The 26,847-nt window shown below is 44.4% G+C and overlaps 1 protein-coding gene across 1 annotated transcript in view; it reads left to right on the plus strand.

The window, feature by feature from the left end:
- Nucleotides 1–24,284, plus strand: part of LOC308347823 (uncharacterized protein C3orf20) — a gene marked incomplete at both ends in the record, with an annotated part of 74,805 nt that extends 50,521 nt beyond the window's left edge. Inside the window, 5 exons of the mRNA XM_080811577.1 lie at nt 13,077–13,380; nt 15,398–15,505; nt 16,923–17,065; nt 23,388–23,522; nt 24,188–24,284. Of these exons, the coding sequence (XP_080667703.1) occupies nt 13,077–13,380; nt 15,398–15,505; nt 16,923–17,065; nt 23,388–23,522; nt 24,188–24,284 (787 nt within the window). The remainder of the gene's footprint in view (nt 1–13,076; nt 13,381–15,397; nt 15,506–16,922; nt 17,066–23,387; nt 23,523–24,187) is intronic.
- Nucleotides 24,285–26,847: the final 2,563 nt, after the last annotated feature.

The raw sequence follows: 26,847 nt of genomic DNA on the forward strand, positions 1-26,847 counted from the left end.
TATCCTACAGTCTTACTGAATTCATTTATCAATTCTAGTAGTTTTTTGATGGAGTCTTCAGGGTTTTCTATATGTAGTATGATGTCATCTGCAAATAGTGGAAGTTTTACCTCTTCCTAACCAATTGGATACCTTTCCTTTTTGTTGTCTGATTGCTGTGGATAGGACTTCCAGTACTATGTTAAATAGAAGTGGTGAGAGTGGACATCCTTATTTTGTTTCTGACCTTAGGAGAAAATCACCCAATTTTTCCCACTGAGTATAATATTTGCTGTAGGTTTTTCATAAGTGGTCTTTATTATGTTGAGGTGTGTTCCTCTAGATGAACTTTGCTGAGGATGTTTATCATGAATGGATGTTGTGCTTTGTCAAATGTTTTTTTCTGCATCTATTGAAGTGATCATATGGTTTTTATCCTTTCTCTTGTTGACATGATGTATTGTGCTGATTGATTTGTGAATATTGAATCACCCTTGCATTCCAGCAATAAATCCCACTTGATAGTGGTGAATGGTTTTTTAAATGTATTGCTGGGTTTGGTTTGCTAAAGTTTTGCAAAGGATTTTGTTGAGGATTTTGCATCTGTGTTCATCAGAGATACTGACCTATAGTTCTCTTTTTTTGTAGTGTCTTTGATATCAGGGTTTTGCTAGCCTCAGAATAAATTCAGAACAGTTTTCCTTCCTATTCTATTTTTTTGAATAGTTTGACAAGAATAGGTATTAACTCTTTAAATGTTTAATAGAATTTACCTGTAAAACCATGCAGTCCTGGACTTTTGTTTGCTGGGAGCTTTTTGATTACTGATTCAATTTTATTCCATATCTGGTCTGTTCAAATTGTCTCTTTCTTTCTGATCCAGTTTTGAGAGGTTATGTTTGTAGGAATTTATCCATTTCTTCTAGGTTTTCCAATTTGTTAGCATAGTTTTTCATAATATTCTCTTTTAATCTTTTGTATTTCTGTGGTGTTGGTTGTTATTTCTCCTCTTTCATTTCTGATTTGGTCTATTTGAGTCCTTTCTCTCTCTCTCTGGTTATGTTTGTTTGTTTGTTTGTTTGATAAGGGTTTATCAATTTTGTTGATCTCTTCAAAGAACCAGATCTTGGTTTCATTGATCTGTTTATTGTTTTCTTAGTTTCTATTTTATTTATTTCTGCTCTAATCTTTATTATTTCTTTCTACTGGTTTTGGGTTTTCTTTGTTCTTTACTAGCTCTTTTAGGTGTAAGTTTAGTTTGCTTATTTGATTTTTTTCTTGTTTCTTGCGTTAAGCTTATATTACTATATACTTCCTTCTTAGAGCTCCTTTTGCTGCATCCCAAAGATTTTGGACCATTATGTTTTCATTTTCATTTCTTCCCATGTATTTTTTTTAATTTACTTTTTCATTTCTCAATTGACCCATTCATTATTTAGTAGCATATTGTTTAAACTCCATGTATTTGTAGTCTTTCCAGATTTTTTTGTTGTTTTTGATTTCTAGTTTCATAGCATTGTAGTCAGAAAAGGTGCATGGTATGACTCCAGTCTTTTTCAATTTGTTGAGACTTTTTTGTGGCCTAATATGGGATCTATTCTGGAGAATGTTCCATGTGCAGTTGAAAAGAATGTATATTCTGCAGTTTCGGGATGGAATGTTCTGAATATATCTATTAGATCCATCTCATCCAATGTGTCATTCAAAGCCACTATTTCCTGTTGATTTTCTGTTTGGACAACCTATCCATTGATGTAAATGGGGTGTTAAAGTCTCCTACTCTTATTGCATTACTAACAATTACTTCCTTTATGTTTTTTATAAGCTGCTTTATGTATTTGGGTGCTCCCATGTTGGGTGAATAAATATATACTGTTATATTTTCTTCTTGTATTGTTCCCTTTATGATTAATTATACAGTGTTTTTCTTGCTCTTTGTTACAGTCTTTGTTTTAAAGCCTATTTTGTCCAGTATAAGTATTGCTATCCTGGGTTTCTTTTCACTTCTGTTTGCATGATAAATGCTTCTTTCATCCCTTCATTTTTAACCTGCATATGTCTTCAGGTCTGAAATGAGACTCTTTTAGACCATTACTTTAAATTTTTAATCAGGTATATTACTTATCTCCACTTTGTTTAGGTATCTTGCTGTGATTTGTTCTATTCTTTCATTTGGGACATATTCCTCTGCCTCTTCTTTGTGTCTCACTTTTTATCTGTTACTGTGTGTTAGGAGAGTCAGCTACGTCTCCTGCTCTCGAAAGTAGTGGTCTTATGAAGATGTCCTCTGGTGCCCTGCTATGCAGTGTTCCCTATTCACCAGAGTGGGCACCTTAGGACTGTCTTATGTATATATTCTGTGTACCCTGCTGTTGTGACTGAGCCACTTTGCCTTCAGTCTAGTCATCTGCAATGGCTCTCTTTACCTGTTATGGGCAGGGTTTGGTTTCTGGTTGTTAATGGGTTAGTCTGGGGTCTCCTTGGGCCTGAGTTAAGTCAGACCAGGCATTTACCAGAGATGCAATAGCTTTCCCTGTGTTGTCCCCTGAAAAGCTTTTTTTGGTGGGCAGGGCCTGTAGTCAGACCTTTTGTCTAATCCCAGCCCACTGCTGGGCCACAGTTAGACTGGTGTGGTTATCTTCCCCTCTCCCTAAAGGGTCGCTTTGGAGTGGTGCCTGGTCCTTGTTGGGGTTCTTGCATGTTGCCAGCCATGTGGCACTGCTTTGGATGGGCTCTAGCCAAGATAGTATTAGTGGGGGCCTCTCTGAAGGAGAACACAGGAATGGGACAGTGGTGTTATCAAGGTCTGAGAAGGTTTGCCATGGGAGGGGACCTACACCCTTGGAAACCATGGCCTGCCACGTTAGAAGAGGTGTATCTGCAGAAGTGTGTGGGGGTAGGGTGCACTGTTAGCAAATTCAGTAGCAAATGTCAGCATGTTGGCACTGTGCTAGTTGTAGCTATCTGTGTGTCTAAGCTGGGGGTAGGGAAGGGAAATGGCGCTTGCCAGCTTCTTTGTTCCTGGAGAAGTCTCCCAACAATGACTGCCCCTCTAGCACACACTCTGAGATTGGTAAACAGATCTCCCTCCCGTTTATCTTGGGCAGTTTTCAAATGACTGCTTCTCTGCTGTATCTCCATGGGACTGTTTGTTGTGCTGTCTCTTTAAGTGCAGGGACTCAGTTTCCTACTGCCCTCCCAGCTCTCCCAGAGCTGAGCTCACTGATTTTTAAAGTTCCATGTGTTAAGGCCCACTGATTGTAAGAACACAAAATTCAGCTCATCTGCTTTCTAAAGCCAAATGTTATGGGGATTCTTCTTCCCTGTGTGGGTTCTCTGTGATTCGGGTGCCCAATGTGAGGGTCTGTTTCTTTCCCCTTCTTCACCCTGCAGGGTCCCTCCCTCCCAAAACAATCTTGAGGGTCCATTTAGTTTCTGACTGTGTTTCCACTCTTCCTGTCCTCTTTGATATGGTCATCTCTCTACATTTAGCTGTGGATAGTCTATTTTGCCAGTCTTCGGGTTGTTTTCTGAATCTATTACATCTCTATACACTGATATGGGTGTTATCTAGTTGTATCTGTGGGACAGGTGAGCTTAAGGTCCTCCTACTCTCCCATCTTGCGCATTTATTTTATTGTAAGCGAAGTCAAGCATCTTTTATAATTTCTTTTTTCAATTTTTTATTGTGGTATAAAATGCATATAAAATAAAAATGCATATAAATATAAAATTTATTGTGGTATAAAGTCCATATAAAATAAAATTTCAATTTTTAATTGTGGTATAAAATGCATATAAAATAAAAATTATATATCACATTTAAGTGTATTCATTTTAGTGGTATTAAATATACTCATTGTTATATGACAATCACCGCTGTCCATCTCAGAACTCTTTTCATCTTATAAAACTGAAACTCTGTCCCCATTAAACACTAACCCCTCGTTTCCTCTCCCCCAGCCTCTGGCAACCACCACTCTACTTTGTTTTTATGACTTTGACTACTGTAACTACTTTATATAAGTGGAATCACACAGTATTTTGTGTGTGTGACTGGCTTATTTTCTTTAGCATAATGTCTTCCAGGTTCATCCATGCTTTGGTACGTGTCAGAATTTCCTTCTTTTTAAGGGCTGAATAGTATTCCATTGTATATATAGACCATATTTGGTTTATTCATTTATCTGTTAATGGATACTTTCAAAAACAATTTTAAAATTTCTCTTAAAAAGAGAGAGAGGAAAAGGGGAGAGAGAGAGAGAGAAATAAACCATAAGAGACTCTTACTGATAGAGAACAAACTGAAAGCTGATGGAGGGAGATGGGTGGGGGACGGGCTAGATGGGTGATGACTATTAAGGATTGTTAAGTATTAAGGATTGTTAAGATGAACACTGGGTGTTGTATGTAAGTGATGAATCATTGAATTCTCCTCCTGAAACCAATATTGCACTGAATGTTAACTAACTAGAAGTTAGATAAAATTTTAAAAAGAAACAAAAACAATTTCTTTCAATGTTTTGTAGTATTCGTTATGTGAGTCTTTCACTATCTTGGTTACATTTATTCCTAAGTATTTTGTCTTTCTTGATGCTATTATAAGTGAAATTATTTTCTTAATTTCCTTTTCAGATTGTTCTTTACTAGTGTATAGAAATATAACTGACTTATGCTTGATAATCTTTTATCCTGACATTTTACTGAATTTGTTTATGAGCTCTTATTGTTTGTGTGTGTGTATGTGTGTGTGTGCTCTTTAGGATTTTCCATATATAAATCATATTATCTGTGAATAGAAATAGTTTTATTCCTTATTTCCAATTTAGATGGCTTTTATTTCTTTTTCTCGCCTAATTGCTCCAGTTAGAACTTCCGGTACAGTGTTGAATAGAAAAAGCGAAAGTGCACATCCTTGTCTTATTCCTAATCTATAAGGGATAAAACTTTCAGTCTTTTACTGTTGAGTATGATGTTAGCAGTGAGTGTTTCATAAATGTCTTTCATCATGTTGAAAAAGTTCCCTTCTAATCCTAGTTTGTTGAATGTTTTTGTCGTGAAAGGGTGTTTGAATTATCAAATTTTTTCCTCTATCAATTGAGAGGATCTTGTGGTTTTTTATCTTCATTTTATTAAGCAGATGTGTTACCCTGATCAATTTTTATAAGTTGAACCACCCTTGTGTTCCTTGAGTAAACCCTGCTTAGTCATGGTGTCTAATCCTTTTAATAGGCTGTTGGACTTGGCTTGCTAGTATTTGTTTCATTGAGAATTTTTATGTCTATATTCATAATGGATATCCACCTGCATTTTTCTTTTCTTGTCTTTGGCTTTGTTATCAGGGTAATGTTGCCCTCATAGAATGAGTTAGGAAGTGTTCTTTCCTGTTCCATTTTTTAGATGAATTTGAGGACAATTGGTGTCAGTTTTCCAAGTGTTCAGTATCATTCAAAAGTGAAACCATCTGGGGGCACCTGGGTGGCTCAGTGGGTTAAAGCCTCTGCCTTCGGCTTGGGTCATGATCCCGGGGTCCTGAGATCGAGCCCCACATTGGGCTCTGCTCAGCAGAGAGCCTGCTTCCTCCTCTCTCTGCCTGCCTCTCTGCCTACTTGTGATCTCTGTCAAATAAATAAATAAAATCTTAAAAAAAAAAAAAAGTGAAACCATCTGGTTCTGGGCTTTTCTTTGTTAGAAAGCTTTTTTGATTACTGATTCAATTTTTTTACTTGTTAGAGGCTTATTCAGATTTTATACATCTTCTTCAGTCAGTTTTTGTAGTTTATTTCTAGCAATTTATCCATTTCACTTAGGTTTTCTAATTTGTTGATGTATAGTTCATAATAACTTCTTATAATCCTTTTTAGTTTTGTAAGATCAGTAATGTCCCACTCTCATATTTAATTTTGTAATTTGAGTCTTCTATCTTTTTTCTTAGTCTAACTAAAGATTAGTCAGCCTTATTGATCTTTTCAGAGAGCCAACATTTTTTCGCTGTTTCTCTATATTGCCTTCTATTTCTATTTTCTTTATCCTCACTCTACTGTGACTGATTTCCTTCCCTCTGCTAGCTTTGGGTTTAGATTGTTCTTGTTTTGCTAGTGTAATGGTAGTTTTGGTTATTGATTTGAGCTCTTTCTTCTCTCTTAATCAATGTATTCTCTCTTAATCAATGAATTTTGTTATTTTGGGTTGTTTTGTTTTCATTAATGTCAAAGTATTTCCTAATTTTTCTTGTGATTTCTTCTTTGCTCCATTGACTATTTAAGAATGTGTTGCTTAATTTCCAATTTATGATTTTTCCAAATTTCTTTCTGTTGATGATTTCACTGTTGTTAGAGGAAATATTTTCTATGATTTCATTCTCTTTTAATTTACTGGGACTTTTTGATGGGTGAATATATAGTTTATGCTAGAGAATGGTACATGTGCACTTGAGAAGAATGTGTATCTGCTATAGTTGAGTTAAATAATCTATCCATGTCTCTTAGGTTAGTTGTCTACAGTGTTCTTTAAAGTGTCTATTTTCTTGTTTATCTTTTTTCTAGTTGTTTTGTCTGTTATTAAAAATAGGTTATTAAGGGGCACCTGGGTGGCTCAGTGGGTTAAGCCGCTGCCTTCGGCTCAGGTCATGGTCTCAGGGTCCTGGGATCGAGCCCCGCGTCGGGCTCCTTGCTCAGAGGGGAGCCTGCTTCTCTCTCTGCCTCTGCCTGCCTTTCTGCCTGCTTGTGCTCTCTCTCTCTCTCTCTCTCTGTCAAATAAATAAATAAAATCTTAAAAAAAAAATAGGTTATTAAGATGAATGGATAAAGAAGATGTGGTATATATATACAATGGAATACTATGCAGCCATCAAAAGAAATGAAATCTTGCCATTTGCAACGACGTGGATGGAACCAGAGGGTATTATGCTTAGCAAAATAAGTCAATCAGAGAAAGACAACTATCATATGATCTCCCTGATATGAGGAAGTGGAGATGCAACATGGGGGGTTTGGGGAATAGGAAAAGAATAAATGAAACATGATGGGATCGGGAGGTAGACAAACCATAAGAAACTCTTAATCTCACAAAACAAACTGAGGGTTGCTGGGGGGAAGGTGGGGAGGGAGGGGGTGGTGGGGTTATGGACATTGGGGAGGGTATGTGCTATGGTGAGTGCTGTGAAGTGTGTAAACCTGGCGATTCACAGACCTATACCCCTGGGGCTAAAAATACATTATATGTTTATAAAAAATAATAATAACAATAAAAACAAAACAAAAAAATAGGCTGTTAAAATCTCCAACTAGAATTAGAGTAGAATTTTCTGTTTCTCCTTTCAATTCTGTCAGTTTGTGCTTCATATATTTAGAGGCTGTATTATCATATTGCATAAATATTCATAATTGTATTTTTAATCAGAGTGACCCTGTTCTTAATATATAATGCTTTATTTGTCTCCTGAAATAATTTTTTACTTAAAGTATATTTTTGTCTGGTATTAGTTTAACCACCCCTGTTCATTTTTGGTTACTATTTCCTTGGAATTTGTTTCTATCTTTTTTACTTGCAACCTTGTTGTATCTTTGAGTCTTCTGTGGAGAGCATATAGTTAGATCATGGGCTGTTGTTTTTCTTTTCCATTCTGTCAATCTCTGACTATTGTTGAAGATTTCAATCCATTTACATTTACAAGTAATTACTATTAAGGACTTATATCTTCCATTTTGTTATTGGTTTTCCATAAATCTTATATATTTTTTTGTTCCTCAATTCCTCCATTGTTGACTTTTATTTTTGTTTCTTCTTTTTACATGTGTTGGTGTGTGGTATGATGCTTAATTTTGTTCCAACTTGATTAGGATAAGGGGGAAATGGTGTTGTTGGGCGTGACTGTGAATGTGCTTCTGCACTTGATCTTAGCCGAAAGGCCAAGAAGTGATTGTGAATGTGCTTCTGGAAGACATTGGCATTTGATTCAGTAGACAGACTAAAGAGATTCATCCTTACCCATGGGGATGGGCATCATCCAATCCACTGAGGACCTGAATAAAACAAAAAAAGCAAAAGAAAAGTGAATTCCTTCTCTCTATTCTTGAGCTGGAAAGTCCAATTCTTCCTGCCCTCAGACATCAGAGCTCCTGGTTCTTGGGTCTTTGGATGTTAGGACTTACACAGCAGCCTCCTAGTTCTTAGGCCTTTGGCCTTGGACTAAGAATTATACCATTGGCTCCCTTGGTTCCCAGGTTGTTGGACTCAGATTAAATTATACTACTGGATTCCCTGGCTCTGCCACTTGTAAGCAACAGACTGTGGGACTTTTTGGTTTCTGTAATCACATGAACCAACTCCTGTAATAAAAATTTTCTCTGATATATATCTGTATATATCCTGTTGGTTCTGTTTCTAGAGAGCCCTAACTAATACATATAGGTTTTTTTTTAAAGATTTTATTTATTTGTTTTATTTGAGAGAGAGAGTGTGTGTGTGTCTGTGTGTCACATACAGTTTTGGTTCCCTTCTTATTTCCTTTTCTGTATAGTTTTTAGTTATTTTCTTAGTAGTTGGTCTGGGGATTACAATAACAATCTAGCTTGAATTAATATAAATTTAGCTTCAAAAGTCTACAAAATCTCTGCTCCTATACAAACTCACTGCCCACTGTTGTTGTAAAAAACTATATCTTTATGCATCATGTGCCCAACTAACAAAGATTTATAATTATTGTTTTATGTGTTTGTCTTTTAAATCATATAGGAAAAGAACAGAGTAGTTATAAATATAATTATGCTGGTTTATATATATTTACTTATATAGTTAGCTTTACAGTGGTTTTTTTTTTTAAGATTTTATTTATTTGACAGAGATCACAAGTAGGCAGAGAGGCAGACAGAGAGAGAGAAAGAGAGGGAAGCAGGCTCCCCGCTGAGCAGAGAGCCCAATGCGGGACTCGATCCTAGGACCCTGAGATCATGACCCGAGCCGAAAACAGTGGCTTAACCCACTGAGCCACCCAGGCGCCCCTTTACAGTGTTTTTTATTTCTTCATATAGTTTTAAGTTACTGTCTAATATTCTTCGATTTCAATCTAAAGACACTTTAGCATTTCTTTTGCAGCAGGTCTACTAGTGACAAAATGCCTCAACTTTTATTTATCTTGGAATGTCTTGACTTCTCCCTTATTTTTGAATGATAAATTTGCTTAATGTAGAATTCTTTGTTGGAGAGGTCTTTTTTTTTTCTTTTAGCACTTTACATATGTCATTCTGGTGCCTTCCAGCCCCATGATTTTTAATGAGAAACTGGCTGTTAATTTTATTAAGAATCCCTTGTAGGTGATGAACCACTTTTGTTGCTTTCAAGATTCTCTTTTTGTCTTTGACTTTCAACAATTGTATTATAATGTGTCTTTCTGTGGATCTCTGAATTTATCTTACCTAGATACTGCTGAGCTTCTTAGAAAGACATATTTTGGAGGATTTTTGGCAATTAATTCTTCAAATATTCTTTCTGCTCCTTTCTTTCTTGTCCTTCTGGAACTCCCATTGAGTGTATCTTGGCATTCTTGATGGTGTCCCACATGTAACTGAAGCTCTCCTTATTTTTCTTTGTTCTTTTTTCTTTCTGTTCCTCAGACTGGATAATCTTAACTGGCCTGTTTTCAAGTCTGCTGATTCTTTTTCCTGACTATTCAGATCTGCGGTTGAATTTTTCATTTCATTTATTGTACTTTTCAACTCCAAATTTTCTAGTTAGCTTATTTTATACTTTTTATTTCTTCATTGATATTCCCTGTTTGGTAGGACATTTTCTTCCTGGTTTCCCTTAGTTATTCATTCTTAGTTTCCTTAGTACTTTGGGCATAATTAGGACAGTTGATTTATAGATCTTTATCTAGTAAGTACAATGGCTGGAATTCCTCAGGGATAGTTTTTCTTCATTCCTTTTTTCTTGTTTCTTTTAGTGCTTCACTTTTAATATCATTTTTAATATCATAATGTGGTAATTCTGGAAATCAAATTCTTCCCTCTTTCCAGGGTTTATTTTTGTTGCTCATAGTTTGTAGTTGTTTAGTGACTTTTCTAGAGTAATTTTTATAAATACTACATTCTTTGTCATGTGTGGTCATAAAGTCTCTGTTTAGCTTAGTGGTCAACTAGTGAAATTTGACAGACTTCTTAAATACCTGGAGCCAAATAATAAATAAATAAATAAAATAAAATAAAAAACACTCTCCTAGTCTTTGCAGATTAACTGTGTTGAGGTACACCCCTTCATTGCTTTCAGTCAGGCTGTTTACGTCTCTGCTTTGTTCTTCATGTCCCACATTGGCAGAGACCAAATGTCATCCAGATATGAAAGACTAGAGTATTCTCAGGTTTCTCTAAACATGGTTCCAACCCTGGACATGTATGTGCCCCTTTAGATTCCCTAGTATATGTGGAAACTTTGAAAGTCTTTATGCCCATCCCTCCATGTATTATTCCCCCAGCATCTTCTTCCCAGGTTTTTTCTTTTGTGTACTGTGTGCCTGTCTGTTATCTCTTAAACCAGGAAGTTGTGTCTCTCATCCTTCCTTTTAAATGATTTTAACAGATGCTGTCCAGGAGAAAGTTCCAAGGTGAGCAAAACAAAGGCAAGCCCCTTAGCCAGTCCTTTAGCGAATCTCCAGATGTGCCAAACCACATAATCACAGTTCCTTGAGAGCAAAGTCCGTATTACCCTCTCTGGTATCAGCAAACCACACTAAGAACATGGGCTGCCATCCTCACAGATGCCACCAAGGTGGGGAGTGGGGGATAGGAAGTGAGTAAAACACCACAGTACTCTCTTACCAAATATAGCAGTTTCTTTCTTCATTAAGCATTCCTTGACTGTGGTAAATTTTTAAATCTGTTTCCAGAGTTCTGATAAAGTTGATTCTGACAGTTTTTGCCAGCTTAATTGTTGCTTTAGTGAAGGGACATAGATTTGGGGTTCTCTACTTTGCCTTTTTTGCTATGCCACTCTTATATTTGTATAATTTTAAAAATCATTTTTGGGGCACCTGGGTGGCTCAGTTGGTTAGGCATCTAACTCTTGATTTCAGCTTGAGTCATCATCACAGGGTCATGGGATCAGGCCCCATGTAAGGCTCTGTGCTCAGCAGGGAATCTGCTTGAGGATTCTCTCTCTCTCCCTCTGCCCCTCCCCCTGCTTGCACTCTCTTGCTCTCAAACAAATGGGTGAATCTTTTAAAAAATCATTTTTATGTAATTTTCTGTGAATTGTGTATTCACTTACTTTGTTCATATTTTGCTGGGTTATTAACTTTTTCTAACTCATTTACAGTATTTTACTTAGTAGGGAAACTAACCACTTGTCTGTGATGGAAGTTTCATATACATATTTCCCAGTTTGTCATTTGTCATTTGTCTTTGTGATGGTTTTGCCACTCAGATTTTTTCATTTTTCTTTTGTGTAGTTAAATTTACCAGTATTTTTATTTCATGGCTTTTGGACTTAGGAATCCTAATTATCAAAGGCTTTCCCTACTCTAAAACTATAAGATGATTCATCCCTATTTTCTATTAGAATGTTCATGGCTTAATTTTCTCACATTTAAATTCTTGATCCATTCTGGATTTATCTTAGTATGAGTTGTGATTAGTAGATCTAATCTTTTTTCTCCAAGATATTCATGTTCTTAAAGAAGAGATATTCTTAAGTTTAGCAAGTGTTTATTAGTATCACGCAGCTTCTGTGAAAATATGAATAGTTTAATTACTGGCATTGATCTTGCTTTAGGATGACCTGGTTTTTAATCCTAGCCCTTGTCATTTAATCACTGTATGAACTCGATAATCCATTCACCCAGTGGGAATCTTCTGTTTTCCAATCTGTAAACAGTGATAGTAGTTTCTGCCCAGACTATCACATAGGGTTATTACAAAATTAGCCAAGACAATGTCTATGCCAGGGGCTGTGGGTGCATACAATGCTAACCATAGTGTAAGACAGTAGTAATGACAAGAATAAAATCATAGCAGCACTTTGTATTTGAGTGGTACTCATTCCCCCCTAAATACAATAATGCTGAGACAACCCAGTGCAGTGTCTGGCACATAATAGGTACCTGATTAGTATTTGTTTGCATATTTATTGAATCTCTATTGAATCTTTACTATCTGCCAAGAACTATTATTTATTTCACTGAGCAAAACACTCCAGACTCATGAACTCATGAAATTTATGTTCTGTTGGGATGGAGAAGTACAATAATCAAAATAAATATAATGTATGGTATGTGCTCTAGTGAGCAATGCTAAGGAGAAAAAATAGCCAGGGAGAGGGAAAGAGTATCGAGGGTTGAAGGTTGAGAGGTGCAATTCCAAATAGGACAGTCAGGGAAAGCCTCTCTGACAAGTTGACATTTGCACGAAGATATAAAGGAGGTGGGAAAGAAAGTGAGTTGTGTGGTGGCTGCCCAGGGGGAAAGCCAGGCAGGCAGAAGGAACAGCGAGAGCAAAGGCCCTAAGGCTGGGGGATAAGCAGAGGCTAGAGCAGCTGAGCACAATAAGCAAAGGTGAGAATATTGGAGAGTAAGAGAGGGCAAGTGACTGAGGAAGGAGACCAGATCATGTACAGCCTGGAAGGGCATCATGGGGAGATAGGCTTTTATTCTGTGAAAGGTGGAAGGCTACTGGGGGGTTTCAAAGAGATTAGTGACTTGATGTGACTTGGGTTCTAACAGGAGCCAGGATCCCTCTGTCTGGTGTGCGCAAAATAGATTGAAGGGGGGCCAGGGAAGACAGCAGAGTGCCATTAGGAGCCCTTGCAGGCATCCAAGCAAGAAATGATGGTGGCTTAGGCCGTGTCAGTAGGAGTGGGGGAGAGGGAACGTGGGTGGATTCTAGATCATTCTTGAACATAGAGCAGACAGGCTTACTGGTAGATTGGATGGGATGTGAAGTGTCAGAGAAAGAAAGGGGTTCAGGATGACTCCAAATTTTTTGTTGAGTGGATGAAGGAGTTACCAGTTTTACACCTGCGGAAACTGAAGCACACAGAGTCTGTGTGCCCCATCCAAGGCCTGAGCACTGGCCTACTGAGCACTGGTCCATTGTCCCTCATTGCAGAGGAAAGGCTGGAGAGATGTGCAGCCCCACCAGGTGGGCAGCCTCACCCTCCGACTGCCCGCTGGTGCTGCGGAAGCTCATTCGCAAGGAAGACATTCGGGCCGGCTGCAGGTGCATGGTGAAGGCACCGCTGGTCACCGATGTGGAGCTAGAGCGCTTCCTGTCCGCACCCCGTGACCCCGGCCAGGTCCTGGTTTTCGGGATAATCTCAAGCCAGAACCCCACCAGCACCGCACAGCTCCAGTGGCTGCTTGACACACTCTATAGTCACCGGCAGCAGGGCCGTGCCTCGCCATGCATCCAGGTGGGTCCTGGGCCCAGCTGAGGAGGCCCCAGGGTCCAGGCGTCGGGAGCCCCAAGGGGGAGACCCCCACAGGGATGCTAGGACTGACTGAGCATCTGGCTGAGAGACTGCCCTTCGATCTCAGCACATGGGCCCCCTCTCACTTCCTTTTCTCCTTGGGGCCTTTGCATACACTCTTTGACATGCTGTCTGCAATGTTTTGCCTCTCTTCTCTCTCTCTGACTCATCCTCTTGTCCTAAGATGAATGTCACCACATTGAAGTGGGCACTCTTTCTGACTTAGAACTTTTCTGCCATTTTCATCCAGAGCACTCCCCCTAGCTTGTGGTTATGTATTGGGGTGCATGCTTGCGGCAGAGATGGACTCACCAATGGATACTCAAGACATAAGAATGTTCACAGACTGTGGCCAAGTTCCTACTGTGTGCTGGCCTCGTGCCAGACCCAGAGGGGCCTCCCAGCATGGTGAGGCAACAGCTATAGCAGCCCTGAGCAGGGCCATGAAAGGCCAGCTCTGGGGGCTCAAGAGCTGGGAGCAGGGCCTGCCACCTCCAGACAGTCGGGGAGTCTCCCAGGATGAGAGGGTTTGGGCAGGTGGGTGAGTGTTCCTGTCAGAGGCAGCAGCCTGTGCAAAGGTTGTCAAGGGGTCCCTGTTCATTGTGGCTGAAGTCTCAAGGATCTGTCAGGGGCACATAGAACACTCCCAGTCCTGTCCTGGCTGCAGGGTCATTCCTGAGTCTCATCATCATCCTCCCTCAGTAGCCATCCCTGGCAGGGTTAGCAGGGTTCAGGGGTGACACAATCCCCACCCTGACTGGAGCAGAGGATGCTGTGTGAGCATGTCAGCTTCATGTCCACCTGCTGACTTCCTTCAAGTCCTCTGGCCCTATGTCCTCTCTGGTCCACCGTCTGCCCCTTCTTCCTGCTTGGCATTGGAACCCTTCTGATTAGACTCCAAAAGCCCTTTTACTGGTCTTGTGCATCCAAGCTGTATATGTTTTCTAGAGTCAGCCCCAACTTACATAGACTTAGTGAACACTTATTGATTCCTGCCCTGTGCTCATTGCTATATAGACATAGGATCCCTGCCCACATGGGAACTTAGAGGTGCCTTTAATCTATCTCAAGGCCGTTAGTTATCTGTAAGCATAAGATGCATGGCAGTCCAGCCCAGCGGGAGTAGCGTGAATGGGGACAGGGCCTGACCTTAAATCTGAGGGAGGAGTGGGCAGTGGGATTTGAGGGATGTGGAGGAAGGATCTGGAGAGAGGTGTCAGGTTTCACAGTGACTCTGGTTTCACCATTCCAGTGTTTGTGATTAAGGCAGAAATGTTCCCTAACATTGTCTTGCTCTGAAAGCTAGAATGCCAGATACAGTTCTGGATTTCACATTTTAAATTGAAACATCAGGCAGGACAGCTGGAGGTACCTGGAATAAAAGGCAGATAAGACCAGGAAACATTATACATTAGCCATTTTAATGGATTTGTAGCATCCAGAAAGAAGGAAGGGAAAGAGACCAGCTTTACTCTGGATTGGCGAGGCCCCACCTTGTGATGTAGGTTTGACTCAGGTCCCAGCACTGGATCTAATGACAGGGAACTGTCCAGAAGGGCAGCCAGCAGTGGGTAGAGGGTGGAGGAATCCTGAAAATGGGGACACCCATGAATATGGTATACCTTCAAATCTCTAGCAGGGCTTCTTCCAAGCAGAGGGAACAGTCAAGTCCTGCAGATGCTAGAGGGTGGAGCTAGTGGCTGTCATGTGATGAGGGGCAGTCATCTCCATGACACCCTTCACCAGCAAAAGGCCCTAGGTCGACCCAGATGCCTAGATGGTCGTGGCAATGGTCGTGGGAGGTGTGTGTGTGGGAGTCGAAGAGCCCATTGAGCAGGAGTTGGGAGGCGGTATTGAATGGGGCTCCAGGACTTCACAGGAACCTGGCTAGCCTGAGAATGCAGGAATCAGTGCATCCTCTTGGCGTAGGATGGATGGGCGCTTACTTCTGTCTTGGCAGTGCCGGCATGACCCCTACCGCCTGCTGCGGTATGACCTGGACAGCGCCCTGCAGAAGGACCCACCCCTGCTGGTGAAGAAGTATGCTGTGTTGCCGGGGATGATTCTGGTGAGCTGGGGCCCACTGGGGATGCAGCGCCAACTGCTTGCCAACGTAGTCTCCTGCAGTTCCTACCCTTGTGGAATTAGAAATGGGAGGGGAAAGGAGAGAGCATCTGTGAGATCTGAGGCCCAGAGAGCTGAAGGCCTGACTGAGAGTCACCCAACACACAGAGCCAGGGCGGGAGTGCAGCATCCTGTTCCCACCTGACCCCATGTGTCCCTCATCCTGGAAGACTCAAGGGAGCAGGCCACACCCAACCTAGAGAACCAAATTCTCTTCATCTAGTTTGTTTTGTTTTGTTTTAGAGATATATTTATTTGAGAGAGAGAGAGAGTGGGGGAGGGGCAGAGGGAGGAAGAGAGAAAGAATCCTCAAGCAGACTCTCCACTGAGCATGGAGCCCCATGAAGGGCTTGATACCAGGACCCTGAGATCATGACCTGAGCCAAAATCAGGAGTTGGACATTTAACTGACTGAGCCACCTAAGTGCTCCCTTCTTCATCTGTTTTTAAGTAACTTTTTACCAAAAACAGGGCATTGTAAAAAAAATATATATATATGTATATGTGTGTGTGTGTGTGTGTGTGTATGCATTGTAGAAAATTTAGAATATACAATTGAGAAAATAATGACTTCCCCATATCACACAGATTGCCTCATTTGTTCATGCACCATGTATGTACCAGGCTCCTGCTAGATCCAGCACAATCAAGACGTCTGGGCCATACCCATGGTGTGCCTTTGGCTTTTTCAGTCTTTTTGCTGACTTTGGGGTTCTGCTTTTGTAACTGTGATTTTAACCATTACATGAGAATCTGTCATTTGATTTCTCTGCCTGTGAGCCTTTTGTTGGACATTTAGGTTATTTCCATGTTGGCTGGGTCGGGGGTAGGGTTACATAACAAATAACACGCTAATGGATATCCTTGCACAGAAATCTTTAGACAGATGTCCACTTGCTGGAGACTGACATTAGAGAGTAGGGGTACAGAGAGCAGTAGGACAAGATCCCTGCTTTCCAGAGGCTCCTCTCCCATGGGACCAGCTGATCAGTGCACAGGGATAAGTGGGCCAGCCAGCTGTAGGTTGGTGTCATGGGACCCTCTGAGTAGGAAGAAACCCTTCTGGCCCCAGGACCCTGGAGCGCTTGTGTGTGAAGGGGCATCTGAGCAGGTGGGCTGGCAGGGGGCAAAGGTTGGGATGGTGGGGCTGCCTTCTGACTTGAGAGACCTGGATGGGGAACAGGCTCAGCCACAACTGACTGGGCAGCTTGGGGAAGGCAACACCCTTTCCCCAACCACCAAAACCACCAGAGAAAGGCCTGGCTTCCGACACAAGCTCCGAGGGCCCATGACACGGGACTGAGATTCAGTGCTGGTGTGCTGAGGGCCCCTCCCACTGTGTGCTTCCTGTGTACCCACAGATGTTTGCCGGGGGGAAGCTCCTTTTTGGTGGCTGTGTTTTGAATGGATATGGCTTCAGTAGGCAGAATCTGCTGAAACAGATCTTCCAGGCTCGACAAGACTGCAAGATGGGCTACTTCCTGCCTGACAACTACAAATTTAGGTAAAATGGGAAAAACTTGGGATGCAGGGCAGGCACGGGGTGGGCCTCGTTATGGGAGGGACACTGGTGAGGACAGAAGCTGGCAGCAAGCAGAAGACTTCTCAGGTTAGCAAGGGGGAGTGAGGTCATGCTGTTGGTTTCTCTGAAACACAAGTTGGAGAGAAGGTCCCTCTGGAGAAAGGGGAACATGGGATGGTTTGCACAGTGCTGGAAATCATGAAGACAGGTTTGAGTAGGCGTCCTAGTGATACCTCCACCTTTTTCCCCATCATGCCCTACCCCATCTTATGTGTAATCCCTGTCCTGCTTCTCTGTTTACGGCAGGGCCACGTAGATAAGGGTCCCTCAGGAAGTGAGCTCAGGCCCTTGGGAAGGGAAGTGGGGTGGTGCTGGCTTGAGGCTGCTTCTTGGCCACTGAGCATAGGCTTTTCAACCAGGTGACACCCATCTATTGAGTGCCTCCCAGGCCCAGCTTGGGTGAGATGAACAAAGGTTGGTCTCTTGGCTCAAGAAGCATGCAGCCTCATCCAGGGAAGGAGCCCACAGTTTATGACATTGCTGGAGGCTATGTTAGGAGTGGATTCTGAAATGCCTGGGCTGTATAGTGCAGTGAAAACCTTACTGAGTCAGGGGTCCCAAGAAAAGTCAGGAGCCCCAACTCTGGTCTTTATAGGCTGGGGGACCATTTGCCTCCCTAATCCTCACTGTCCTCACCTTTAAAATGAGGATGATAATTTCCACCTCTTATGAAAGTGTGTTTGCCAAAGTGTCGTATAAACTATAAAGTGAGGGCCCCTGGGTGGCTCACTCATTAACTGACTGCCTTTGGCTCAGGTTATGATGCCAGGGTCCTGGGATCAGACCCCGCGTGGGGCTCCCTGATCAGCGGGAAGCCTGCTTCTCCCTCTCCAAATCCCCCCCCTTGCTCTCTCTTTCTCTCTCTCTCTCTCTCTGTGAAGTAAATAAATAAAAGCTTTAAAAAAACATAAAGTGAGGAGCAAACACATACACAAAGCATTATCTGCCTGAACACAGGAGCTCCCTGTGCCTGCACCCCTAGAACGCAAAGTCCAGACAGCAACTCTACCCCACTCCCACCAGGCCCCTCAGCTTTCTAGGAGTCCTGGAGTCAGTTTTTCCCCAGCGCACTGAGTTTGAGCCATGCCAAAATGTCTGCCAGGCCCTAAAGAGGTTTCTCTAGGAGGAACTGTAGCGGTCACACCCTGGACCACTTAGTAGAGAAGGCAGGATCCCCAGGAGCCCAGAGACATCAGGAAGGGCAGATGCTGCCAGGTGCAGAGAGGAAAGTCACTGAGGCCCCACCACCTGAGACTGGAGGACGGCTTGGGGTAGCTTACTGACAGTCCCAGGGAAAAAGAGAAATGGAGGCTCTGGGTCTGCTCAGGTTCAAGAAAGAGCTATACCAAAAACAGAGGGGGTGGGAGGATGCCATCCAGAAGGCCCAAACTGAGGATGAGTGGAAGCCACTGTAAGGTGCCGAAGACAGCAAGCAAAGGCACTTTCAGAGACATTTGACTAATGGGGTGGTTGGGCGTGTGGTGGATGGGGAGTGAGAGAGGCCCAAACTAGTTACAAGCACATGTAGCTCTTTATTTGGCTGCCAATGTCCTTAAAAGGACCACTTACCCTCTCTGCCTCAGCTGCTTTGTCTATAGAACAAGAATTAGCATAGTTTTCACTGCGCTGGGTCATGAGGATTGGATGAGTCAGGCATGTGTGAGATTCTGGCACATCACTACCACCTATTGACACGTTACAAATTACAGTTGTGAGTGCAGTCACTGTTACTTAATGAATTCTAGGCTCCTAATTTGTTATATGCAAGGGTTCGGAAAGGACTTCATGCTCACAACTTGAAGATTTTAGTAAGTTTTGAGGAACGGTGGGGAGAGAATTAACAAACTACACACACACAGACACACGCAGATACACACAGACGCACACTGATGCAGACAAAAACCCATACAGATACACACACACAGACACATACACAGAGAGACACACAAACACGCAGACACACACAGACACACTCTTGTGTGCACAGTCCAGGTTTTTGAAAGTGGAAAGGGGAGGATTCCTGAGACTATAAACCAGTAGGACTCCTCTTAATTCTAGAATGGCCTATTAAGTTGGCAGTTTGAAGGCACTTAGAGAAAAAAGGGAATGGAATTCAACAAGAAAATGTTGCCATAACAACAGTTCTTTTATCTCCATCTGTGAAAGGAACCACCTCAAGCTCAGTGGTGTAAAACCGCACAGCCATTTCCTATTATTGTCTCTGAGGGTCTGGGGGCTGAGGCGGCTCAGCTAGGTAGATCTTGCTTGGGTTCTCTCATGTGGTCATGTCAGAAGATGACGGTGGCCGGAGTCATCTCAAAGACTTGCTCATTCCCATGCGTGGCCGTCCCTGCACTTGCAGCCCGAACACTTACACCTGGCTTTTTGGCTATACCCAGCAAGTGGCGATCAGCCTGAAGGGCAAACCTCTGTGTTCCACCTGTCCATTTTTCCCCAAAATATGTAACTTGGATGTGTTCCTGGAAGGCTAACCGATTAGTTGGCCCCTAGATGGGGAAGGATGACAGAATGGAGGTTTGCAGTAAGCTCAGCCGCCAAGCGGTGGTTTGGAAGGAAGTAGAACAAATGTTCGCTCTTAGTTTTGAGAGGGATATGGTCAGTGGATGTGGAAAGTGCCAGCATGATAGGCCACTTTGTTGAAAAAGCATCTTAGAACTCAGAGCTTGCGGTGTAGCACAAGGGAGATGCAGTTTCTGGAGTGCTAGTGTTTTCATTTCTGGGTCCTCTGTTACAAGAGGGAGCTGGCAGGCACCCTCACATCCAGAGCTCTGGCAGGAGGGTGCCCTCACTGTCCCTGGGTGGGAATCATTTCTTCCTTGCCAGAGTAGACTTTCAGTGTGCTTGGTTTTGTACAGCTCTAGTGCAAGGATTCAAGGCAGGGACGTGAGAGGGAGAGGAGACAGGTCTACAGAGTAAATGCAGTGAGGTGGGCAGAGCCGGAGGACAGATCCAGAAGGCCTGGGCTGCTCACTGGGCACTCAGGGGGGCCAGCCACAGAGCCAGCCCTCAGTCTGGGCGCGGGGTCCATGAGGCCACCATGGAGGAGCGAGGGCTGTGAGCAGGAAGAAGAGCTAGGTCTGTCTGTGGCCAGCGAAGGAACTTGGCTGCCCAGGGAGGCAAGTCTCCCCACTGAGGCCTCGCAAGCCCCAGCAGAGAATGAGGTGGCTCCCTGCTGGGAGTAGATGGGTTGTGGCAGAGCAGAAGGGTGGGGGCAGGACAGGCCAAGGACAGCTGAGGGGAGATTCATGCAGGCCTGACAAGTCAGCTCTGCCCTGAGGAGCAGGCCGTGGGTGGGGAAGGGGCTGCAGGTTCCTCTGCACCTGTTAAGCCAGGCCAGCCCCAAAGGCCGGGTGTCCTGTATCACATGGCCTACCTCCCTTTCTTTGTGTCCTTTGCTCAGCCCCAGGGCCCGGCACATAGAACCCTCTTGGGCATTTTCATTGAATGATGACCTAGAGCTGATTTTTATCCCTGGGAGGCAGAGGTCAGTTCAGACTGGAGAAGGGCTGCTTGACAGAGTGTCCACTGATAACCAGCCGCCCTGGTCATCTAGCCGCCCCTCACATGCCTTCAGTGATGGGAGGCTCCTCTCCCCGGAAGCAGCCCCGGCTCTTAACGTAAAAGTCCTGCCACTCCGAGTGCCTGCCCGGGCTCGTGCTCTGCACTTGGGATTTGGAAGTGAACACGATCTCTACCTGCTTCACCTTGGTGGATCCAAAGATGAGGAAGTCATTGAGAAAATGACTTATTTTCTCATTGAAGGGGACAGATCCTTAGAAGAATACAAGTCAAAACCACAGTGAAATACCACCTCATAGCCATTAGGATGGCTACCATCAAATAAGCAAAACCAGCATGTTTTGGCGAGGCTGTGGAGACACTGGAACGCACGTGTGCCGTTGGCAGGACTGTGACACGGCGCAGCAGCTGTGGAGAACAGTACGGCGCATCCTCAAAAAGTCAAACACAGAATTATGATCCAACAATTTCAGTTGTGGGTAGATACTAAAAGAATTGAAAGAATTCAAAGAATTCAAAGAGGTACTTGTATACCTGTGTTCATAGCAGCACTATTCATAATATCCAAGAAGAGGAAGCAACCCAAGCGTCCATCAGTGGATGAACGGATAAAGAAAATGTGGTCTGTGCATACAGTGGAATATTGCCCAGCCTTAAAAAGGAAGGAAATCCTAGCATAGGCCACAACACGGATGCGACTCAAGGACGTTATGCTCAGTGAAATGAGCCCGTCACAAGAGGACAAACACTTACCTGAGGTCCCTAGAGAGTCAAATACACAGAGACGAAAGGAGGGTGGTGGTTGTCAGGGGCTGGAGGAGGAACAATGGGGAGTTGGTGTTTAATGCGGACAGAGTTTCAGTTTGGGAAGATGAAAAAGTCTGGGGGTAGATAGCGGTGATGGCTGCACAGCGATGTGAGTGTACTTAACACCTCTGAGCTAGGCATTGGCAAATGGGTCTATTTTACCTTATGTACTTTCAATCACAACTTAAAAGTGGAGGGTTAGGGAAGATGCTCTGTGCTCGCTTGCAGCTGAGGGAGGGGGAAGGAGAGGGACTGATTTGGTCTCCAGAGCCCACCCTCCCCACTCTGGTAACACCAGGTCCCATTCTCCATCCCCCCAGGGCCAGGCAAGGAGACCGTCTCCCCAGCTGCCGGCATGTTTCATTTGCGAACACAACCCCAGGCCTGGTGGAGGGCCTCACCTGGGGACACTGCCGATGCTGCCCGCATCCTGGTCACCCTGACTCTCTCATTGTGTAACCTGCTATCGGTAGCTCTTACCTAGGGTTCCCTTTCCAGTGTCCCACTTGGCTGGACTCCCATTTCTCCATTTACCTGTGCTTTGAGTTCCTAGGAAATGCTGAGCTGTGACCCATCCAGGGGGGTGGACATGGGGTTGGGGACAGGAGGAAGAGCCCTTAGCACCACCATGGTGCTCAGGAAGTCCCAAGAGACTCACTCCCAGGATCTACTTCACTAACACCTCTGTCCACCCCGGACCAGGAGCAGGGAAGACAGCTCAGCCCATACCTCCATTTTTTATCTTTCTAGGGTTTTCTAAACAATGGAGGATGCCCTCCTCTCCCCTCCCCTGCTTGTCTTTTGTCCCTGAAATGCACTGCCCTCAAGCAAGTGGCATAGCAGGGGCTCAATAGATAGGAGGAAACAATGAATAAAAGGGCCTGTCCTGTCTCCTATTCATAATAGTTTCCTAAGACTCCTGTAACAGTGGTCCACACACTGAGTAGCTTAAACTGAAATGTATTGTGTCATGATTCTAGAGGCCACAGACAGAGGTGCAGGCAGGGAAGTTCTAGGGTGCTAGGGAAGGCCTTGCTCCAGGCCAGTCTCTGGGCTTCTGGTAGTTCCTTGGCTTTATGGCAGCATTATTACTCCAGGCTTCACGTGATGTTCTCCTGTCTGTGTGTCTGTGTCCACATTGCACCCCCCTTTTTTAAAGATTTTATTTATTTATTTATTTATTTATTTATTTATTTATTTGACAGAGAGAGATCACAAGTAGGCAGAGAGGCAGGTAGAGGGGGAGGGGAAAGCAGGCTCCCTGCTGAGCAGAGAATCCGATGTGCGGCTTGATCCCAGGACCCTGAGATCATGACCTGAGCCGAAGGCAGAGGCTTCACCCACTTAGCCACCCAGGTACCCCCCCCTTTTTTTTATTATAAGGACACCAGGTATGTTGAATTAGAGGTCCAACCTACTCTGATATAACCTCCTCTTGACTCATGACATCTGCAGTGACCCTATTTCCAAATAAGGTCACAGTCTGGTGTATTGGGGGTTAGGACTCCACCAACCTGTGAGTTTGGGGAGGGGACACAAGCAGCCCATAAGACTGTACATGATGGCTTATTTCCCTGGCCTCCTGTGCTCTCTCTCCTTTGCTCACTTTATGGAGCCCTCCTGCCTCACTGGTGGTCAGTGCTGGGTGCACAGGTGTCGCTGACATAGAGTTAGGGTGATTCCACAGAGGCCAGAAAAACCAAGCTCCAGGGGATCTCTGGGTCCCCAGGGGTCAGACTCTCCCATTACCCACCCTGGGGGAAGAGAAGCCCTGCACCCTTTTCTCTGTTGGAGCTGGAATGTTAAATGGCAGCACCAAGCCAGTGCTTCAAACTAGGGACTCCCTCTGGCTGTGCCGCTGCTGAGCCTTGCCCTCCCTTCCCTGCCTCCCTTACAGCGTTCCAACCTCCACCCCAGTCCCAGAAGACCCTGACTCAGCCAAGAAAGCAATATCAGAAGATATCCAACAAAGCTTCTCCTCGTTGGCCATGGGGGACAAGGTGGAGGAGTCCCCCCCTGAAGCCGAGAAAAAGTAGGTGGCCACCCCAGCCCCGGGGGCCAAGGGGCCCTCCTGTGGTCAACAGAAGGGGCATGGCTCACAGCAGGGCCCCTGGCTCTGCCACAGGCCACAGAGTTCCTTTGGGGCTAAGTGGCTTTGGGCAAGTCACTTCCCCCGCCCCCCTACCCTGGGCGTGGGTCATCTCCAGCCATCCCTGATCTGGCCCATTTCATCACCACCATGTCCAGCTGGGCACCAAGCCTGCTCCCTGGAGCAGCAGGCACTGGTCTGGGTGGTGGAGATTGAGGTCTTGTGTAGACTCTGCTGTGAAACCCTACAACCCAGACCATCAATCTGAGAAGGGTAGACGCTGCCTGCTGTTTCCCTACAGGAAACTTTCTAGACCTGTCAGAAGACTACTAACTTGGCCATATTGACTGAAGCAAATTACATATTCTGTAAGAGTGTAAAAATCACACATTTCTTATGAAAATAGAAAAGCAAACTTGTGAGCCCCTAGAAAGGTCACAGGTGCCGCTGGGACCTCCAGGTTGGAGCAATACCCAGAGGGTTTCAGCTGTGCAAGGCAGAGGGCCAGGCCCACTTCTGCTCAGGCCAGGGCAGGGCTCTGAGCACTGTTTACACCAGTTCTCTCCATCCATTTCTCAGCATTTGCTTCTCTCTATCTTGATTTTTAGAATGAAATCGCCTGAAGTGGATTTGCCTGTTCTCAGCAAAGTCAGGAGGGGCAGTAAGAAGGTGGTCCCCTGGAAAAAACAGGCCTCCAAGAGGTGATGCTGTCCCTGTGGCTACCCAGAGCTCCAGGCCTAGACACAGATCTTCTCATGTCCACCCAGCCCTGCCTCCCAACTCCCCTACCCCCTTTCTCTGAGCCTCTGCATAATAAATAAGCATGTCTCCAGCATCTGGGTGAGGCCATGGGATAGGCTGGCTCCTACAAGGCCCCCACAGCCCTGTTCTAGGCTGAATTCATGGAAACTTGGTTTCTCTGACCCAGAGCTTCCTCTGTAACCAGTTAAATCAGCCAGAAAATCCCACATTCCCAAGGAAACAGATGTCTCACTGCAAGGGGGCCAAGCCAAAGGGTACATTAACTCTGAGGAGGTCGTGGATGGGACTAGAGTGTGCCCTCCTACCCTTAACAGGGTGGAAAAGGGCTCTGCTTCTGGCCCAGGTGGGTAAGAGCAGATGAGAGAGAAGAAGGAAGAGAGAGACAGAGATGGAAGAACAGATGGAAGAAAAGACGGAGGGAGAGATAAGAGAGCCACTGAGAAGTGGGCAGGGCAAGGACTGAGGGAGGAGGGAACTAGGGAAGAGGGAGAAAAAGGGAAAGGGGCACGGAATGGGATGGAAAAGATGGTGACAGACCACGTCTGGGGACCCTTTGGTGGTCTCCCGAAAGCCAGAAGTCCTGTGGTACCCCCGTGTGTTAATGTCCCCATGTAGCCCAGCCTCAGTACTCTTTGGTGGATTAGACACCCCTTCTCGAGCTGACAGGCCTGAAGAACCCTGAGATGGCAGCCCCCTCTGCACCTCTCAGGTGTTGACTACCCCCCGGTGGTGGTCACCAGCTCTGGGTCTGTTTGTCTGAGGCTTCCGAGAGCCACTTGCCAGAGCAGGCAGGGCCTGGACCCCAGAGGGTCTGCCCGGTTCTCCAGACTTCGAAAAGAGTTCAGGCCCTGATCTGTGGGCTGTGTTTGGTGATGAGCTCTACACTTAATGGCTTGTGCTCCTTTGGAATAGATGTTTTTCTCATCTGAATTTTTTGAGGTTTAATTTTTATCCTTTGTATCATTCAAAGGCTTGTTTTGAATTATACATGTATTCCCCTAAAAATGGATTTGAAATGACATGCTATGTTCTTAAACCTGCATCTCTTGATACATAAGGGCTTGATATTTTCTAGGGGTCCTGGGCATCTAACTACTCTCCCCTCCATAACCCCCTCTCTGAGCATAAGGGCATACAAGGATTAGAAGGCAAGAGGAAACAAGTTCTACCTTTGTCCTGGCATGCAGGCACTCTCCAGTCCCTCAGGCAGGACATTGGAATGGAGACACTGGCCCTCCTACCTACCTCCTACCTTCCTCCCTTCCTCCCTTGGGCCTGGATGCTAAGTTGTGTACTTCAGAAGCTGTGTGCACAGGGACCACAGAACTATCTCTACAGGGCAGGCCCCAGTCCGACTCAGGGTGCTTGCCACATTGAAATGGGCCAAAAATATGCAGACTTGAGCAGGGATGTCTCCCACTGGTGAAATACAGCCCAGTGCTACATAATCAAATTGTCCCTTGAGGAGGGAGAAAAGGAGGAGCCCCTTTCTCCAGAGAAACACCAGGAGAGGAGGATAAGGCTTCACCCCCTCAACAATGCCCCCAACAAACGAGGTATGATGGGAAGATGTGAAATTATCTGAAAGAGTCTTAAACTCTTGTCTCACTAGAGCAGCTAGACTTTTCCTTAAAGCTCCCTCCCGTCATCTTCCTTGGATTAGGGAGGTCCAAGGCTTTCTAAAGCAAAAAGATGTAGCATGACTCGAGTGGACACTCCAGAGATGGCAAATACATGACATCCATGGTACTGTGTGTTCCGCCCAGGCCCCTGCAGGCATCATTAATCAATCACAACACTTTGAACTCAAGTGATGGTTCAAAAAATATCTTTAGCACAAAGGTCCAGGCAACCACTGCCAGTTAACTACCAATTTTTGCCATCCATGGAGTAGTCCTGTCCTCTATCTGGACCTCAGTTTTTAGAAAGATTTCTTGGGGGAAGTGAGGGTGAAATTAGAGCCAGAGCCTAGATGTAGGTTTTGTTAGGAGGACTTGCTATGTGCTATCTGTGCCAGCAGGGAAGTAAGGAGTAACCCAATTACTCACCTCCTAGATACTCAGTCCATCAGGGGGACACTTAATGGTCAGTAGCCCCAAGGCGTCTAGGAAATGGGAGCAGGATGCCCTTATCACTGAGCACCCTTTCCCCAACTCTTGTTCCAGGTGACCCATTAGAAAGCCCCCCAGAAAAGAGAAGATTATGATGAATAGACTCAAAGAAAATTAAAACTGGAAGGAAAACCAGGGATTAGGGCTCTAATCTCTCACTTTATAAAGAGGGAGACTGAGACCCTGAGAAAGGAAGGGACTGCCAGAGGCCATACAGTCAGCGTATGGTTGCATTAGGCAAAGACCTTGGTGCTGAATCCATTCTTTCTCCTCCAGCCAGGGCCAGAGGAAGAGGGAACCAGGCAAGACAAAGATCAGAATTCCATTTCCAACAATAGTATGGATTAAAGGGCCTGAAAAACATTACATTGTGGGGGGCACCTAGGTGGCTCAGT

Source organism: Martes martes (assembly GCF_963455335.1).
Source record: "Martes martes genome assembly, chromosome: 1".
In the NCBI taxonomy this organism is placed as follows: domain Eukaryota; kingdom Metazoa; phylum Chordata; class Mammalia; order Carnivora; family Mustelidae; genus Martes; species Martes martes.